Source organism: Physcomitrium patens, chromosome 4, assembly GCF_059467195.1.
Source record: "Physcomitrium patens ecotype Gransden chromosome 4, ASM5946719v1, whole genome shotgun sequence".
NCBI classification, from domain to species: Eukaryota; Viridiplantae; Streptophyta; class Bryopsida; order Funariales; family Funariaceae; genus Physcomitrium; species Physcomitrium patens.
In genome coordinates, this window is record NC_143413.1 from 7753898 (window position 1) to 7771292 (window position 17395).

A 17395-nucleotide genomic window follows, 5' to 3' on the forward strand; every position below is an offset into this window, starting at 1 on the left:
AATACATCTTACAAGACCTGCCAACAACAAAACCGACAACAGAAGACACCATCTCAAACCTACCAGCAGATCTCGATGTGCAAGCACATAGATCAACCCCATCCAAGTCACCGGTCACATCAAATGACACCTCAGAAGCCCATCTCCAACAACTCCGTAATCAAGTAGGCCTCCGCAGACCCAGAGTTCCAATCAACGTCCTCACATGACACTCAAGCCCCGATCAACCGAATTACTAAGAGAAGACCTAAGGCAAGAAATCGACGAGCTCGTCAAGGCCACAGCCCCAAGCCCGCAATCTTCCCACTCAGTTTCTCCTTACAATCTTTGCTAATTGCTGCGTAGGACATTCAGTACTCAATAATCATATTCACGACGTAGATAGGTCATTACTGCAAGATGTCCAAGTCAATAACCTATAACGCAATTACCCCCCGTGGGTAAACGTAGTGGTTTGATTTCAGCATCCTGGCCTTGACGTCGCGGTGCGATGCACCTTAATTTTTAAAAATAACTCTGGATGGGATCTGTAAGGTAGGGCAATTACTGCGTGAGGGAAAGGTCGAGAGTTCGATCCTCTCCCTGAGCTATGTGAGCTATGCAGCCGCAAATGTTGGAGAATACTACTTGTCACTCTGTTTTTCCCGAAACGAGCAGAAAGAGAACTTTTTGATACAAAATGGTATTGTCGTCCACCTTTACGTTTCAGAAGGGAAGGAATCCAAAATAATCTTATTGCGATATTAGACACTTGCAATGTTTTAGTCACCATCCTGCAACTCACGCAAAGAGATCCATCTTTCTTTTTGCTGCGGTGCCTGCTTGAGATCGTCGAGGGTGTGAAAACGCTGTAACCAACACATCTTCGCCCCCATCATTGTTGTTTCACAAAATGATGAGCATACGCCCATCATATTATGTGATAGGCAACTACGATCCCGGCTTTGACTCCACCAGCGTTACGTTGAAGACGTTGTGGGTGAAACATTCGTTCAAGACCCGCACACATTGTCTTGTCGCAATGTTTTTACCATTGGAAAAATAATAATCCCCAGGAACCCCCTATCCGAAATACCTAACTAAACAATTCGATGACAGAACCAGGAAAACTCGGCGAAAGAGTCACAACAATGGCTTATCATGTCGCGATTGGGCTTCGGACTGACCAGAAGCACTGAAAGAATGCTAGCTAGGATTGATATGAAAGGCGGATGGCAGGGCTGGGTCAATGAGCCCCAATATTCTGGGGCGCTGGAGATGGAGGAGCTCCGTCTAAAATAAAAATTGAAACAGAGAAAGAATGTCAATGAAACTCCCACCAAGTTAGCCAGGAAACAAGGAAATGCAGCTTTTGAATGATAAGAAAGACCCACAGAAATTCTGGAACATTTTACTTGCGAAGAAGGTGGGCAAACTTGAGGGTGAAAGACTCAGTAAAATGTGAGATGCCGCCGCAACCAAGTCCATCCGCCTCGCAGGCGAAATCCTTTTGACCTCATTGGATGCTGGAGCAGCCGGCCCTTCCGCACATGATCGATTGCTATCACACTGCGGAGGGTGGTAAAACCTTGGCCCGGTTTCAGGGTAACGCCCATAGAAGCGGAAAGCAATCCTAAAACCAAAATCCGCCACCTCTTTCAACAACACCTGGCGGGAAGAAAGTGTGGTACAGCGTCCACACAGTATCTTCGACTTCCGGGTTAGGAAACATAGCATCTTGATGAGCTAGTCATGAGTGTTGAGAAGTTAATGCTTTACAGTGTATTGAATGGCAATCAATATAGGTAACATACTACTTACACTAACCTTGCATGAGCATTGCATTGGTAAAAATATTGGTATGTAATACATGCAAAAAACTGGTGAAAACATTCACAATGGTTGTGTTACAGAAGATAAAAAAAACCCAATAAAAATTTTAAATAACTTAATTCGATTTTTTTCCATTATTCTATGATAAAAATAGTTAATATGTACTAATTATACCTGAATTTATTTCTTTTATTGAATACATTCAGGTTGTATGCATGTATATTGCAAATATGACAATTGAATTGAACATTAGTGTTAGCCTAATAATAAGAGAACTAATAGGTGGGCATTCCCTCTTTTACTTCATGGACACCTAGTTCCTCAGTCATGCACCTCCACATACACAAAATAAAATCCATATTTACACTAAAAAGTTTTAGGGTGAATTTATCGTAAAAGATTCATTGAATGAAATTTCTTAAAGATCCACTGAAAAAGACTTCTTAAAGTAAATGAAAGAATTACATGAAATGTATTATGAAAATTTATTCAATACAGTCAATAATTTTTTTAAAAAAAAAGTAAAAAATTTAGAAGTAAAAATTTTAAAAATGAAAGAAAGTAAAAGGTGTCATACTCCATTGCAAACATATATTTATAGTAAATTTATCCCAAAACTTTTTAGTGTAAACAAGAGTTTTTGTTGTGTTTGCACAAGTGAGTGGCACAAGAAGTGTCCACTTCATGGTTTCCAATAAAATAAAATATAAAAATAGTAATAGCAATACATGTATATTCATGTGTTTCTTAAACAAACTCGTGTTTATTTATATATGTGATTATATATATATATATATCAAAAATGCTAATTTAAAAACAATGAAACATATCAAATTTCAGAATTCAAACTTGCAACAAAAAATATCTTGGTATTGTCTTAAACTTAAACAGAAAACTATTTCCTCTTCAATTTAGTTAGCTTCAAACTCTCTTGCTGGACCTAATTCCTAAAAGACATCCATACAAAACTCAATAACATATGCAATAAAAACAACTAAGCTCAAGAAAACAACAAAGATTACAATTTCTGATTTGTGTATTTTGTACACAACTATTATGAAAATTTTATATTAATTAAATATGAAAATTAAAATTATTATTCTCATTCTCAAAACAAGGTTACTTTTTCAATAAATATAAATCAACTAAGCCACAAAAAATATTCCTCAACCATGATTCAATACCTGCAAAAAAAAACATGTATACACTACAGCCTTTACTGACATCAATTTTATAAACAACAAACAGCTATGAATTGCATCATTACCTTCTACGGGGGTGTTTTTGCAACACAGTGAGTGACAAATTGTTCATTCTAAATGTACAGTAGATACTCGTATCCGGAGTATGACACCATTGTTGGTAGACCATCAGCCTCGTTTATGTCGCGAAAATTCTGGATATGTGGGTCATAGAATTCCAGGCTTAGATGTTGTTTTGGGTGGGGGCCGCGCGGACGCGAGCCCCCTCTGCCACAAATTATGACGTGTATGCCCTCCGTAGAGAGATACTAGAGTCACCCGGCCCGATAGTGCAATGGGGCAGGTTCCTCTAGGCCATCCACCTTCCTGATCATGGATCGACCCCGCCCAGGTAAGTAATGATCCCTATGCAGAGCAGAGTCTTTATACTATACTCTGACTACATTGCCTCCGAACCTTATGGGTTATTCATAATTTTGGTTTCGTTCGCTGGCTTGGCCCTGGTTTATCCTTGGCGCCTCATATCGCAACCTAGACTCTTTTTTTTCCCCCCAATGATAGTGCTTGTATTAAAGGATTTGATCTAATTTGTAAAATGGTTTTTTTTATTCAGTTGCGGTACATCTTGTTTGGTTTGTGGTTCTTCATCGCCACATTGTGCCGATGCTGCGATTCATGTCTGGATTGTTTTTTTGGAATTGTGAGGCGATCGTTGAAAGAAGATGAGCATATCAAGAGTTCGCCGTGAGTCAAAGGTGACCAGCAAATGAATTATTTGTCTGGAAGTAGCTCCGCGATTTTGTCAAAGGGATTCTATGGTGTGTTTTGCGGACAAAAGACTGGTGTATACTTGTCTTCGTCGGAGTGCGAGGACCAAGTCCGCAGATATCGAGGATCGAGGTACAGAAAATTCAGGGAATTTGAGGAGGTAGAGTCGTTTGTGAGAGGTGACTTACATTAGCATGTTTCGATCTTGTATGCCCATTTCTTCTTAAAGTTAAGTAAATTGCTGTTTTTCCATCGGTTTAGTGAGAAGATCCGCGATTTGTTTTTCAGTGGGTATGTAGAAAAAGTCTACCACTCCTGTAAGCATGTTGTCTTAGATGTAATGGACCCACATCTCCATGGGTTTTGATTTATCATGGAAGAAAGGATTGCGTGCCGATTGGAGTGTGCTTTGGCTATCATAGAATAACAAGATGGGATTTGGAACTGTGCCATGGATTTGAGAACATAGTGTTTGAAGCCATATTGCCTCTTTGATCCCTTCGGCCAAAGCCTAGGCTTCTGCATCAGTGGAGGACACAGCCACTGTTAATTGTTTTTTCAATGCCCAAGAGGCTGGACCACCTGCTGATTTGAAGATCTATCTTGTGATGGATTTTCAATTGATTTGGCAGTTGATCCAATCCGAGTCTGTATATCTCAACACAGTGGGGCTTTCATTACGTCTACAGAAGATCCCGAGATTCAGTGTTCCTTCCATATATCTGAGTATCTGGTTAGCTGGGCACTCTCGGACTGTGCTTGAATTTGCTGAGCACCCCTGTGGTGAATAAAATTTCAGGTTTTGTGTTAACTAAGTGAATCAACATACCAATGAGTTTCTGGAACTTTTGGGCATCGACCAAGGGTGAACTCTCCTCTTAACTGAGTTTCAAACCTATTGCCATAAGAACCGTTAACGGTGTGCAATCCTGCGTACCAAACTCTGTCAATAGATGGGAAAAGAAGGTCTCCTTTGGATGTCGGATGAACTCTACACCCAAGTAGTAGTTGATGTTCTCGGGGTCCGACATTTCAAACCTTTTCATGGGTTCTGTCTTGATCCACAGGATTTTTTGAGAGTTTGATCCTGTGAGTAAAAGGTTGTCGACATAGAGGATTAGAAATGTGACTCCTTAGAGTCTTGGAGGTAGTATAAACTGCAGTCCGGTTCAGTACGTGAGAGACCATGATTGTCTAGAAATGTATTGATTTTCTCGGACCATGTACAAGGAGCTTGTTTGAGCCCATAGAGGGATTTCTTCAGTCGACAAATTTTTCTGTATGTGATAGTGTCTCGGAAGCCCTCTGGAACTTCCATGTAAACGGATTCCTTGAGGTCACCGTACAAGAATGGGGTCTTAACATCTAAATGGAGGATCGGCCATTGATGACTTGAAGCAAGTGCAATGACAGAGAGAACGACTTTCCATTTGGCGACGGGGGCAAAGTCTTTGTCATAATCGATACCTTTCTTTTGCTAGAAGCCATGAGCAACGACTCTGGGCTTTCCATCGGATCCTGGTTCTACGGAGAAAGTGACGCTATCGTGAAGGCGGGATGATGGCTGTCGTGTCCGATTTGGCATTTGCTGCAACTGCAGCGACGGGGCAATTTTTACGGGTGGCGCAATGTAGTTGAGTGGTGTGGCATGACCTGTTGGTGGCAGCGCCTCCAGCGGGGTGCTACTGGCGAAGTGAGCGGGATTGTGTTGGATCGTATGGTCCGGTGGTAGCGACCTTGTTTTTTTTGGAATTAGTGGTTTCTGCGGGGCTTGGTTGCTCGGTTGGATCAGGGGCCAAGATTCTCGTGGAATGTGAGGCAATTGGTACTTGAATTATGTCGAGGTGGAATGGTCAAATTCAATTTAGAATGCTAGATTCGTAAAATCTAATGTTTCTTGAGATAACTAGCTTGTGTTTGGATGGCACCCAAATGCAGTAACATTTGGTGTTTTGGTCGTAGCCGACAACAAGGCATGTTTTAGAGAGCAGCTATAGTTTGTCGTGGTACTCCTTTTCTACCCAAACATGTACGATAGATCCAAAAATCCGCTAAAAAGAAACATCAGGTTTTTTATAATAGAGGCGTTGGTATGGTGTTACCTCAAGAAGAGCCTTGGTGGGTGATTGGTTAAGAATAAAAGTTGCGGTGTTGACAGATTTTATCCAAAGAAAACTGGGTGTGATGGCTCGAGTGGTCATGTTATGCGCCATGTCAAGAAGATTGCAGTTCGTTTCTACTCGTCGACTATGACTAGCATGCAATCGGAACCACCTGGAGATGTGATCGGGAAGGGACCACACAATTCTATGTGAGGTAATTCAAGAATTTTAGTTGACTTTGTAACACTCATTCTGGAGAATGCTTCTTGATGTTGCTTGCCCGCTTGACAATGTTCGCAGACTTCTTTGTGTACCGAAATGTATGGAATTCCATCAACCATGTTTTGAGCTGATAGATCATGAAGTCTCGGGTTGATAGTGTACCCTAGCTTGTAATGCCACAACCCGATTGTGTGTAGTTCCGTCTAAGTCAGATTGGTTGCGATCTCTGAATTGCTTGTGTTGAGTTGATACAATCCGTTCCGTCTATTTTGTGTACCTTTAGCTGTTATGCGATCATGAGATCCATTGTACAAAATGCATTTTTAGTTGCTAAAACATGCTATGAGGCCTCTGTTGGTAAAGTAGCCAATGGACAAAAGATTCTTTTGTAATCCATGAACGTACAGAATATCAGATACTTCTTTTATTTCTCCCAATGGGAACTTTAGATGTACAATGCCGCAACCGGCTATCTGGTGGCTGTGACCTTCTGTTGTTTTCACATTGCCACTAAATCCTCCTAAGCTATCAAAGTTGTATCGCCCTCTGGAGACATGTTGTATGGCCCCGGAGTTGAGGTACCATCTTGGATCGTGGTCGTGAGCATTCAGTGAAGAAATCGCTGCTTCAAATAGCTGGTCATTGCTGGTTTCTTCGAGAGGAATGGGGTCAATATTGTCATCAAGTTTGGCCATGAGGTCTCATCGTGAACTATGTTCGCGGATTGAAAACGTAATCCTAGCTTTGACATTTTGTCCGCTTTGAGTTTCCTTATGTTACTAAGTCTTTTGGGATACATATGTTTCGGATGACCATGTTTTCAACAGTATGTGCATTGAATTGTGTTCGATTATCTTAGCGTACTGGAATAGCCGTGGTGAGAGCTGAAAGTGCCATAATGACGATGAGATTAACTGCTTTTGTGGTTCAGGCGGAAGTAGAGAGCTTTGCGAGTAGTGTTTCGCCTTTCGGGTCTCGTTCATCTACGGCTCTCCTCGAGCGTGAACCGAGACTGAAGTTTATCTGGGATGGGGTAACCTCCGCCGCTGGTGTAGTTACTCAAGAAGTTTTCGTAGGAGTCAGGTAGAGCTTTGACAACAATTTGAACAAGACCAGAGTCATCTACTTCGACCCCTATGGCAAAGAGCTCTGCGAGAATGCGTCGAAATTGTGAGAAATAACGTTCGACTCTATTGTGCTTAAAGAATATGATGAAATCAAGTCTGTTCTTCAGGCCGAATTTTTTTCTGTCATTTGCACATTAAACGAGTCACGTAAAAAGTCCCACAATTTTTTTGGTTCGTAAAAGTCAGTAACGACGGCTAGCAAGCTGGGCTTAATCAATATACTGAGTATGTACATCGGACGTTCATATCTATCATCTTTGTATTCCTCATCTGTAAGGTCCTTGGAATACTGTTTTTCCTTGCCTTTAGAAGATGATTTGGTTGAGGGAGGAGATAGGATCTCCGACAATCTCTCTCGTTCTGTCACTCTAGTGATCATGTACTTCCATAGGTGGAAGATCTTGCGAGTTTTACCTCCTCAGGGACCACATTGTCGTTCGGCATGGTTTGTACTACTAGTGGATACAAGAGAAAGAAATAAAGAAAAAAAGAGAGGTCTAACGACTCTCTGATACCATGTTAGATAAAGCATCAAACACATTCATATCAATGAAAATGAATCAAGAAGAGATCTATTTCACGATGCAGAGGGTCTACATATACTAAGTCTAATGTCTGGATGCACAGAGATCATTGGTGAACGTACAGATCACTTCGTTATTGTGTTCAATACCCTAAGACCCTAAACAAGTTATTTTGACAATCTAACCATCTTTGAAGATGTTGAAATCCTTGTCTTTAGAGTCTAGGTCTCTCCAAACATAGCGGATAACACAAATAGTCCCACATTACCACCAGGATGTATCAGAACCAGTTGTCACAGTCGTGCCCCTTCACCTGTTAGAACAGAGTTTCAACGTAATGCCTCTATCCGGAACAATCGATCAGCGTAGTTGGATCCTGTTTCGTTCAACAAGACTAATTAGTAGCCTCCACATTTACCACACTAGTCACTCGGAAGGAGGGCAAGGTGTGTTTTGTAGTAGCGTACAATGGTATGTACGTGGGACATAGTAAATCTGCCAATTGTTACAATTTTAAAACTAATCATTCAAACTCCAAAATATTTTCACCAAAAGAATCTACAGTCCTCATTGGAAATCTCGCAACCTAAGTCAATAAATTGTGACATTTTGTGCATTTGTGTATTGAAGAGTACAGAGTTGGCCACGTTTATCGGTCGTCGACCCACTCAGAACCATCGATCCAATCGATCTGAGTGCACCCCAGAGCCTCTTCGAATGAGAGGGACCGCGCATAGGGTACACGCCCAGACATATTTGCTCCTGGCCCGCTGTTGTTAAATTCTCCAAAGTAGACAGACCTGATAATCAAAATGTAAACAAAACTTACATCGGACTTCTTTCGTGCAAGAGCCCTGATCCTCGCATGCTTGACATGCAGATCGGACATCATACAGATTTCTAGATTATCTCTTGTATTTCTTTCATGCAATCTTAGCCCTATAGCCCATGAGTTGTTTGATGCTTGCTTTGGTGGACAGCACACAGCAGGATGTTAAATCTATCTACGCTATCAGCCACTTTGCAATAGAAAATCATCAAGTTTACGTTATGGCGACAAGCAAAAGGTACTCACGAGTCTGCACTGCTGTTTCCCCAATCGTTCCATCCGGCGCTATCAATGATGTTATCCATGAACGATGAAGCAAACACAACACGAGCGTAAGGGCGCCATGCTCGCCCCAGCAATATCTGCCCAGTTCCAACGATGGAACAATTCACGAATCCGAATCCTGTAACATTAAATTTGCTTGCCCGGGATTGAGCTGTGATGGATCCTGCTTTGCTCGCAATTGAGTGAATGGTACATCGCTGCGGAAGTCAGCAGATTAGTATTTTCTACACTTCTGTTTAGCAAGTTCTGAAAATGAATGACGTAAATTTGTCCAGGTTCTACTTACCTCGTAGAGGGATCTAGCATTGCCGAAAATAAAATCGACTGCACCCTCGATATGACATTCTCTGAACAGGTGACGACCACTGTAATCGTACAATGTATCTTGATATCCATAAATTCCACATCCGTAAAAGGCACATTTGTCTCCCTTAACCAGAAGTGCAACTGCCTGCCCGCCGTCTTTTACCCCAGGTAACGGTATTGGAGCAGTGTTCTGTTCACGATGAATAGGGTTCACATGGTAAGTTTTGTGTCCTTAAGTGGATCATGCGTGATAAGCTCATATTTTCTGTACGAGTATCTTAAATGATTCTTTATTAACAAAGATGTGAGAAGATACCCGGAAGCTGAGGTTGCGCCCAATGAAGTAATTTCCATCCACAGTCACTGACGCCGTATGAATGGTCGATCCATTAGTTAAGGTCTGATTATCGTTCCAGCTGATGATAGTATGATGCAGACCAGCTCCTTCGAATGTAATATATGGTTTGTTGTGCGGCACATGTACTTTCTCACTGAGAGTTATCAGTAACAATCAAGGTTCTGTGAGTAATGGCTTCTCTCGTCCTATTGTCAACTCTTACTCTGATTTGTTGAGACCACCAGTCACAGTAAAATTTCGTGTTCTTCACACCGTTTTTTACTTTCCAGGGATGAATGATGCGAATACCGATCAATTAAAAGCTAAAATCATCAAAGATTGATACATCTTTCGGGACGGAAACATTTCCCAAGGAACTCGAATCGTTTTCAGCAACATAGTAAGGCTATAAACACTATTTGTCATACGAGCGTACGCACAGACTGCAAGCATTGACATAACCCTTGCAGCCTTCTGCTAGAAATGCTCGGAGGGTCCGACCAGGCCTGTGTAAGAGAGTTTGATTTGCAATGTCAAAAGGCCACCATCAAACTAGTAGGTTAACTTACATGTACGTTCCCGCGTTAATGTAAATTGTCACACGTTTTTTATTGTAGCGCCTGACAGCATTCACGGCTTCCTGGACGGTCCTGGTGTCCCCCGATCCAGAAATATCCACAAACATGTTCTGCTTGCTCTCTAATTTCCTCTTAAGCTTCACAATGTCGTAGGAGTATATTCTGGCAGAGAACGATGTGGAATTCGCGCCAAACACTAATCGTGTTGAAAATGTGGTTATATCACCAGACTGGAGTTTCTGCTTACCAAACTGCAAGGGATTAAGCAGCTTTTTCTCCGTCACCAGTAGACCAAATATTCCAACAATAACCCCGATTCCAACACTCAAAATAATAGTGCGAGTGCTCAAGAACTTCATCGTCAATTGTTAAGAGCTCCCACTGGAAAACCTTCAACAAGTTCTACATCCCTCGGTAGGTTTTCACAGCCACTGTGCGGGTTATCCGTGCCGTCTATGCATTACATCACACGTCCAAGTCTCATCGACCACATGCGTATTCCAACGCGTTCTGTGCTATCGAAATGTTAGCAACAATTCCTCTCACATACTCACAACTCACAGACACGTAATTATTGAAGAGGAAGCACACGAAGTCTTCAGACCTTGCAACAGCATACTTCACACGCATTAGTTCTCTACATTACAATTTGGCATCTAAACGTTTTCAAGCTGTTTTACGAATGCGCGACTAGTGGTTTTGAGCATGAACCCTGCACACTCCGTCAATCATAAGCTGATCGCTCTGACGAGCCGCTTGGGTGTTCGCTTCTTACCCACCGCAAACTACCGCAAATTGCCGCCGACTATTGGCGTCACTCGACATTCCCAACTAGATATATGATGATTAGTGTTTCAGCGTCGTGTTATTTCTTTGTTAAAATATTTTTTCATCTCATGATTCTTTGTAATTTCTAATGAGATAATTAATTTTAAAGTTGATAAAGTATTAAAGGAAATAAAGAGTACAAATAAACATTTCAGAATATATATATATATATATATATATATAATAAGTTGGAAGATAAATGTTTTTTTGCATCCAATAAAAGATATGGTGACACCTTACTTGAGTTTTTTTGATATTGCCTTAGTTAAAGATAAAAAAAGGTATTTTGTTATTAAAGAAAGTTTTAATTAAGATGTAACAATATTTTACAAATTTTACATATGTATTAATAGATGTTGTAGAATATGGAAGTTTATAAGTCTTGTGGTTCTCAAAAAGCATCCACATGGTCTTCTTATTAGCCACTATATGTAGAGGCAAGTCTAATGTCATTCACAATCTTATTGATGTATTCCTTACATTCTAGTTTTTGTTGAAGATTCTCTATTTTTGATGTGTAGAGATTTCTATTTGAGTTTATTTTTGTTTTATAATTAAATATTATCTTAAACTTCTTTCTCTCTTTACTGCTATAGATAAGCTTATTATTATACTAGCTTAATTAATTAAGCTAGAAGTGTATTAGAAAAATATTACTCTATATTTAATAATATCTTTTGATAATATTATTTTTAATAAAATTAATTTAATTATTACTACTTAATTTAAAAGATTCAATGTAATGTATTTAAAAGCTTTTATTTAATGTTCAATTTGAAATCAAATATATTGTGTGTATTTATATATAACAAAATTATTAATGTTTACATGTAACAAAGAAATAAAATGCTTAATTTACTTATCTTTAATTTTAAATATTAAAAATATTTAGAAAAATTAAATTCCAAATTTAAAAGAAAATTTTAAAGTCAAGTTTGGTGTCAAGAGCACACTTAGAACTTCAATGAGGTAGAAATAGTTTCAAGAACTAACAACTAAGATGTGTGCAAAAAAAGAAAGAATAGCTAACAAGACAATGATCAATAGTTTATGTCAAAAACAAAAAGGCCTAAAGGCCACTAGAAGAACTAATTTAAGAGATGAATTGACAAGATTAAGGAGGACCTTAGTCTTGTTTATATTTATACTACTTGCAAGACCTAAGGCTTGAAGTTCCTAAGCTATCTACCACATACTTCTACCAAGTTCTTAGAATGTTCTAAAAAGATCTACCATAATGTGGAAGATTTTTCAAAGATTTTGAAATCTTCTTTATATGTATATGACATTTAGTCAATTATATTATTGTATTAAAAAGTGATACTTTAAAATATGTTTAAATATAATACAAGTATTACTAAATCTAATATTAAAAATTATTTCTTCTTTAATAATTATAGTTTAATTTTTAAATTTATATCCAATAAAAATATATTTTATAAATTTTAAAATATTATATAATAACTCTAAAAATAATTCATAAACATAAAAATTATAATCATGTATATTATAAAATCTATTGGAATAATTTAGCAAAATTAAAATGGTTAAGCTATTCTCACGGACATATGCATGTAATTACATGTATAAATAAGTAGAAGTAAGAAGAAGTAGGTAAAAGAAAGTTAATTCTATAATATCTTTTATAAAAGCTTCTTAGAAGCTCTATAGATGCTACTTTGATTTTATAGGTATTTTTAATTGATTTTTTGGGTTAGAAACATGGTCAACTAGTTGGCCATGTGCCACACATGTTGTTAGCTTAAAGATCAAGCTAACTATGTAGCCCACACATAGAAAAACTAGCTTTATAAGTTAAAGCATGTGTCCTATAAAGTCAGCACATATTGGAGGTCTTATAGAACATCGCCACATAGCCCCTAGTTAGATACTATATATAGAGACAAGAATGAGGCCCTCTTCACTCTTGTCAAGTCCTTTCTTGTTTCTAGCTTAGTTTCAAGAGTTTTAAGTTTTCTTGTCTTTTGGCAATAAGTCATTCCAATTTCTTTTAATATACGTATTTCCTTATTTCTATTTTGTCACTCTTTCTTTGACACGAATTTCATTGGTTTATACATCATCTTTTCGTGCATGTCCTTGACAGATTGATAAGAGTACACTTATAGTATTAGAGCTTTGTCTTGTCTTGAATAAGAGTAGATTACCCCTTTTTCATGATAAGACATAAGCATATTAGAAGTTACAGATTACCTTCTTCTAAACTGATATTGTTCTTAGTATTTTTTTTGTCCTCAAGTCTTTTCTTCTACTTGACTTGAGTAGTACTAGATATTTTTCTGAGTATTATTATGGCAGAGCTTGTTGAAATGAAGAGTGCAATGGCACAAATGTAAGAGCAATTGAAGGAGTTAATACTTACAATGCATCAACTTAGCTTACTACTACAAGGATCAAAAAGAATGGCAAGAAGTGAGGATATAGAGATGATTAGAGTTACTTTAATATCTGCATCAAATCATATCCTTCCACCCATAGTAGAACATCATTCAAATACTAGAGAACCAAGAGTTGTCTTGCTCAAGAAGTTTGATGGTATAAGATCCAAATTTTGAGGATTTATCAATGAAGTACAACTTGTGATTGAGCTTCAACCTCAAAGCTATCCAACTCTAAGATCACAAGTTAAATTCATTGGTATACTTCTTTCAAGTTTAGTACTATTGTGGTTTTCATCCTTTCTTGAATGATGAGATCTAATATTGAATAATATGGAGGCATTTTAGGTAGAATTCTAGTCCATGTATAGAGAACATGGTGCAACTTATATTGCAACTAATAAGATCTGAGTTTGCGACAAAGCAATCGATCTTTAACGTTATGTGCTTCATAGTTTTGACAACTGACAATTGATATCAAGTGGAATGATACTGTACTTAATAGCCAATTTTTCTATGGATTACAATATGAAGTAAAGAAATTGATGCTCAACTTACCTGATCCTCAAACATTGAGTCAAGCAATTGACATTGCTGTGAAATGCGACAATCGACTTTTTGAATTTTGATCTGAGAGTCGTACAAATAGGCCTCAACAATACTACAATTCAATGGCAACATCAACGTCTCTTCAACACATACATTCAAAAGCAAGGGATATGAAAATTGATGTGATACATTTTAAACTTCTTACCAAGCAAGAAAAGACTTATCGCCGTCAAAAAGGATTGTGCTTATATTGTGGAGAATCTAAACACATTGCTCAAAATTATCCAAAGAAGTGACAAAATCACAAAATAAGGAGCACATTTGTCAAAGAAGAGATTGTGTCAAAAAATGAATTTATCTAGCTACAATAGGGACTGTGCAGCTTGAATCTTACACAATTTCTAATGAAGGTCCTATCCTTTCCCCACAATCCTCTCCTTGTTTTATAATAGATATGCATTTAGGACCTAATAATTATAAAGCCTCGACCTTAATAGATTTAGGAGCCTCAGCTTGTTTCTTAAATGTAAAATTTGTTAAAAGTCATAAAATATCGTTAGTATAAAAAATCAAATCTGTTCATGTAGAAGTCATAGAAGGTTGTACGTTGTCTTCTGGAGATGTTACTCATGAAACACTTCCTATAGATGTAGCAATAAATAATCATTGTAATTGCATAATCTTTAATATAATTAGATATCCCTCTAATCCAATCATTTAATGGTTTATCATAGTTAAAAAAATATAATGCTTGCATACATTAGATTTCTTGTATCCTTGACTTTTCTAAAAGCATGATTAAGAGAGAAATTATTTTAGTAGAAAGTCATAAATCTAGTGCAATTAAACCTATATTTGTAGATGCAAAAGCTTTCTTGCATGGTGTAAAAGAAGGATCACCTTGTGTCATTTATGCCACACGTGTATCTAATGATGCGAAGACTTCAAGTGGCATTCCAAGCCATTATCAAGAATTTCAAGATATATTTGAAAAGAAGAATGTGAATACTCTTCTAGAACATCATTCTTATCAGTGCTCAATTGATCTTCAAGAAAGAGCACAACCGCCATTTAGACCAATCTATAATTTATCACAAAATGAATTGGTGTTAGGGACATATTCCTTAGAACTTTCTAGAGAGAAGTTTCTAGAACCTTCTAGAAAACAAGCCTCTGGAACCTTCTAGAAGAGAAGCCTCTGGAACCTTTTAGAGAGAAGTTTCTAGAAGCTTCTAGAAAGGAAGTCTCTAGAACCTTCTAGAAGAGAAGTTTCTAGAAGCTTCTAGAAAGGAATCCCCTGGAACTTTCTAGAAGCTTCCTAGTTAATAGAAGTAGCTTGAGAAGTTTCTAGAACCTTCTAGAAAGGAAGCCTCTGGAACCTTCTAGAAGCTTCCTAGTTAATAGAAGTAGCTCGAGAAGCTTCCTAAGTAGGAGTATATATAGGGATCGAGGCTGAAGAGTTCTTCAGTCTCGACAACACATCTCTTGGAGTTCTAGCTCACCTTTCTGGTGTTGTTCTAGTACTCATCTGTTCAATCTAGTTCTGCCACTTCTTCTTGAACTTCTTGTTAGATTTTAAGTCTATATTTTGTGTCCGTGACAGTTTGTCGAGACTACACTAACTTGAGATATCAGAGCTAGTTCTTTCTTAGTAGAGTGTGGATTACCCCTCTACTTGAAGGTATATTAGCATTTTTTAGAGGTTGCGGATTACCCTCCTCTAAACTGATACTTCTTCTGTTATAATATTGGAGTCTTATTCTTCTTGGAGAGAGTGGATTACCCCTCTTCTTGAAATTCTTAAGGCGTTTTATAAGTTGTGGATTACCCTCCTATAAACCAATATTGCCTCTTATAGGGTCATTTTTGTCCTTCTTTTAGAATGGCCAGAGGTCAAGACATTAGTATGACAGAAAGTTCAGAGTCTAAGTTAGATGCTATTATGAATGCCCTCGCTACGTTATCACAAAGAACTGCAGAGATTGAAAGAGTGGTAGCAAGGCTTCATAATGATGGAGTATGTGGGATAGCACAATCTAAACTACACCAGCCTCAAATTTCGGTACTTGGAGAAACAACTTTACCTCAGGTTCGACAAGAACCACTAGTTCTACAACATAAGGAGCCTCGAGTTAGCCTTCCAGATAAGTTTGATGGAACACATTCCAAGTTTCGAGGATTTGTCAATCAAATCAGGTTGATAATAGTTTTACAGTCCGAACGATATCCAACGGAGGAGTCACGTGTTGGGCTTGTTGGAACCTTACTTACGGGACAAGCTCTATCATGGTTTGCTCGTTTGTTTGAGAAACGATCATCCATATTAAACAACTTCGAAACCTTTTTGGAAGCATTTGCGGAAGTATTTGGTGAACACGATAAGGATCGATGGACTATAACAAAGATCCGGTCGCTACGACAAGGGATGTGTTCTACATCAGTCTATGCTTTGGATTTCAGGCAATTAGTATGCGGCATCAATTGGGATGAAGAAGCGTTGATGAGTCAATTCTATTGGGGTTTAAGAGATGATGTGAAGGATTTGCTGTTAACTCTTCCTGATCCACGAACGCTCAATGAAGCCATTAGCCAAGCTGTGAAGTGCGATAATCGCCTATTCCAACGTTGCCAAGACCAACGCTCAAGACAACATACAATTCGCCATGCTCCAACTATGTCGGCAAGCGGTGTGAATTCGCATTCAGAGGTGGAAGACATGCAAATTGATGCGGTACATATCAAATCTCTTACTATAGAAGAAAAAAAGCGACGTATGGAGGAAAATTTATGCTTGTATTGTGGTGGAGAAGGCCACAAAGTCGGAAACTGCCCCAAAAAGTAAAATCGAGGCATAGTCAAGACTAGGGGAGTATTTGTTCAAGAAAACGAGGATGCCCAGCCATAGTAGGAACCGTGCGGCTGGACAATGAAATATCCCAACAATAATCAGGTTCCTTTCTTTCTGCCTAACCTGCACTTTGTTTTACAATCCCTCTGTTTATCGGCCCTCAAAAACTGAGAACCTTAGTACTACTAGACTCAAGAGCATCTGCTTGTTTTTTAGACGAAGAATTTGCAAAGCGTCATAAGATCCCTTTAGTACAAAAATCAAAACCTGTTCATGTTGAGGTCATAGGTGGGCGACCTTTATTGTCTGGTAGCATCACCCATGAATCAAAACCTATAGAAGTAACGTTTAAAGACCATAGTAGTCATATTATTTTTAATATTATTAGAATCCCATCAAATCCTATTATTCTTGGTCTTTCTTGGTTGGAAAAACATAATCCATTGATAGATTGGAGGTTGCGGAAAATGACTTTTCCCACAAAACCACCAAAGAAAAAACCTAGTAAAAAACCTCGAAAAAAGAAATCCTTATTCATTGGAGCAAGAGCGTTTATAAGATCATCTAAGGAAGGCACTCCATTTGTCATTTATGCGGCTCCAACTACCGAGGAGAAGATCTCAACAGCAAGTATACCGGAGCAATATAAAGATTTTGAAGACGTGTTTCAAAAGAAGAA

General features: G+C 38.3%; 1 protein-coding gene, 1 long non-coding RNA gene and 1 other non-coding gene across 5 annotated transcripts; 1 reads left to right on the forward strand and 2 right to left on the reverse strand.

Moving 5' to 3' along the window:
• Positions 1-3253: 3253 nt before the first annotated feature.
• LOC112281963 (U1 spliceosomal RNA) lies at positions 3254-3413 on the reverse strand. Its single transcript, XR_002969725.1, has one exon. It is a non-coding gene; the product is annotated as a U1 spliceosomal RNA (small nuclear RNA).
• Positions 3286-7354, forward strand: LOC141045289 (uncharacterized). Of its 2 annotated transcripts, none has more exons than XR_016502551.1 (2): positions 3286-6098; positions 7038-7354. It is a non-coding gene; the product is annotated as an uncharacterized LOC141045289 (long non-coding RNA). The 2 variants fall into 2 exon arrangements; XR_016502550.1 differs by lacking the exon at positions 3286-6098 and adding an exon at positions 6120-6838.
• Positions 7355-7779: 425 nt separating this feature from the next.
• On the reverse strand, positions 7780-10834 carry LOC112281072 (putative pectinesterase 14). Of its 2 annotated transcripts, XM_090249622.1 has the most exons (6): positions 10084-10834; positions 9494-9668; positions 9158-9367; positions 8833-9068; positions 8393-8557; positions 7780-8133 (listed from the first exon to the last, which is right to left on the reverse strand). In XM_090249622.1, exons 1-5 carry the CDS (start codon positions 10449-10451, stop codon positions 8407-8409), a joined length of 1140 nt encoding a protein of 379 aa, XP_090105748.1. In that variant the 5' UTR covers positions 10452-10834; the 3' UTR covers positions 7780-8133; positions 8393-8406. The 2 variants fall into 2 exon arrangements, with proteins under 2 accessions (XP_090105748.1, XP_024373010.1); XM_024517242.3 differs by having other exon boundaries at positions 7780-8557; positions 10084-10833.
• Between the last annotated feature and the right edge of the window lie 6561 nt (positions 10835-17395).

What these genes read in the sequence shown, in the direction of transcription:
- LOC112281072 (XM_090249622.1), bottom strand. Translation starts at nt 10,451, where the DNA reads ATGAAGTTCTTGAGCACTCGCACTATTATTTTGAGTGTTGGAATCGGG. An exon ending in ATTAACGCGGGAACGTACAT is followed by an intron (nt 9,669 to 10,083) that starts GTAAGTTAACCT and finishes GATAACTCTCAG; the next exon opens with TGAGAAAGTACATGTGCCGC. An exon ending in GGAAACAGCAGTGCAGACTC is followed by an intron (nt 8,558 to 8,832) that starts GTGAGTACCTTT and finishes TTTGATTATCAG; the next exon opens with GTCTGTCTACTTTGGAGAAT.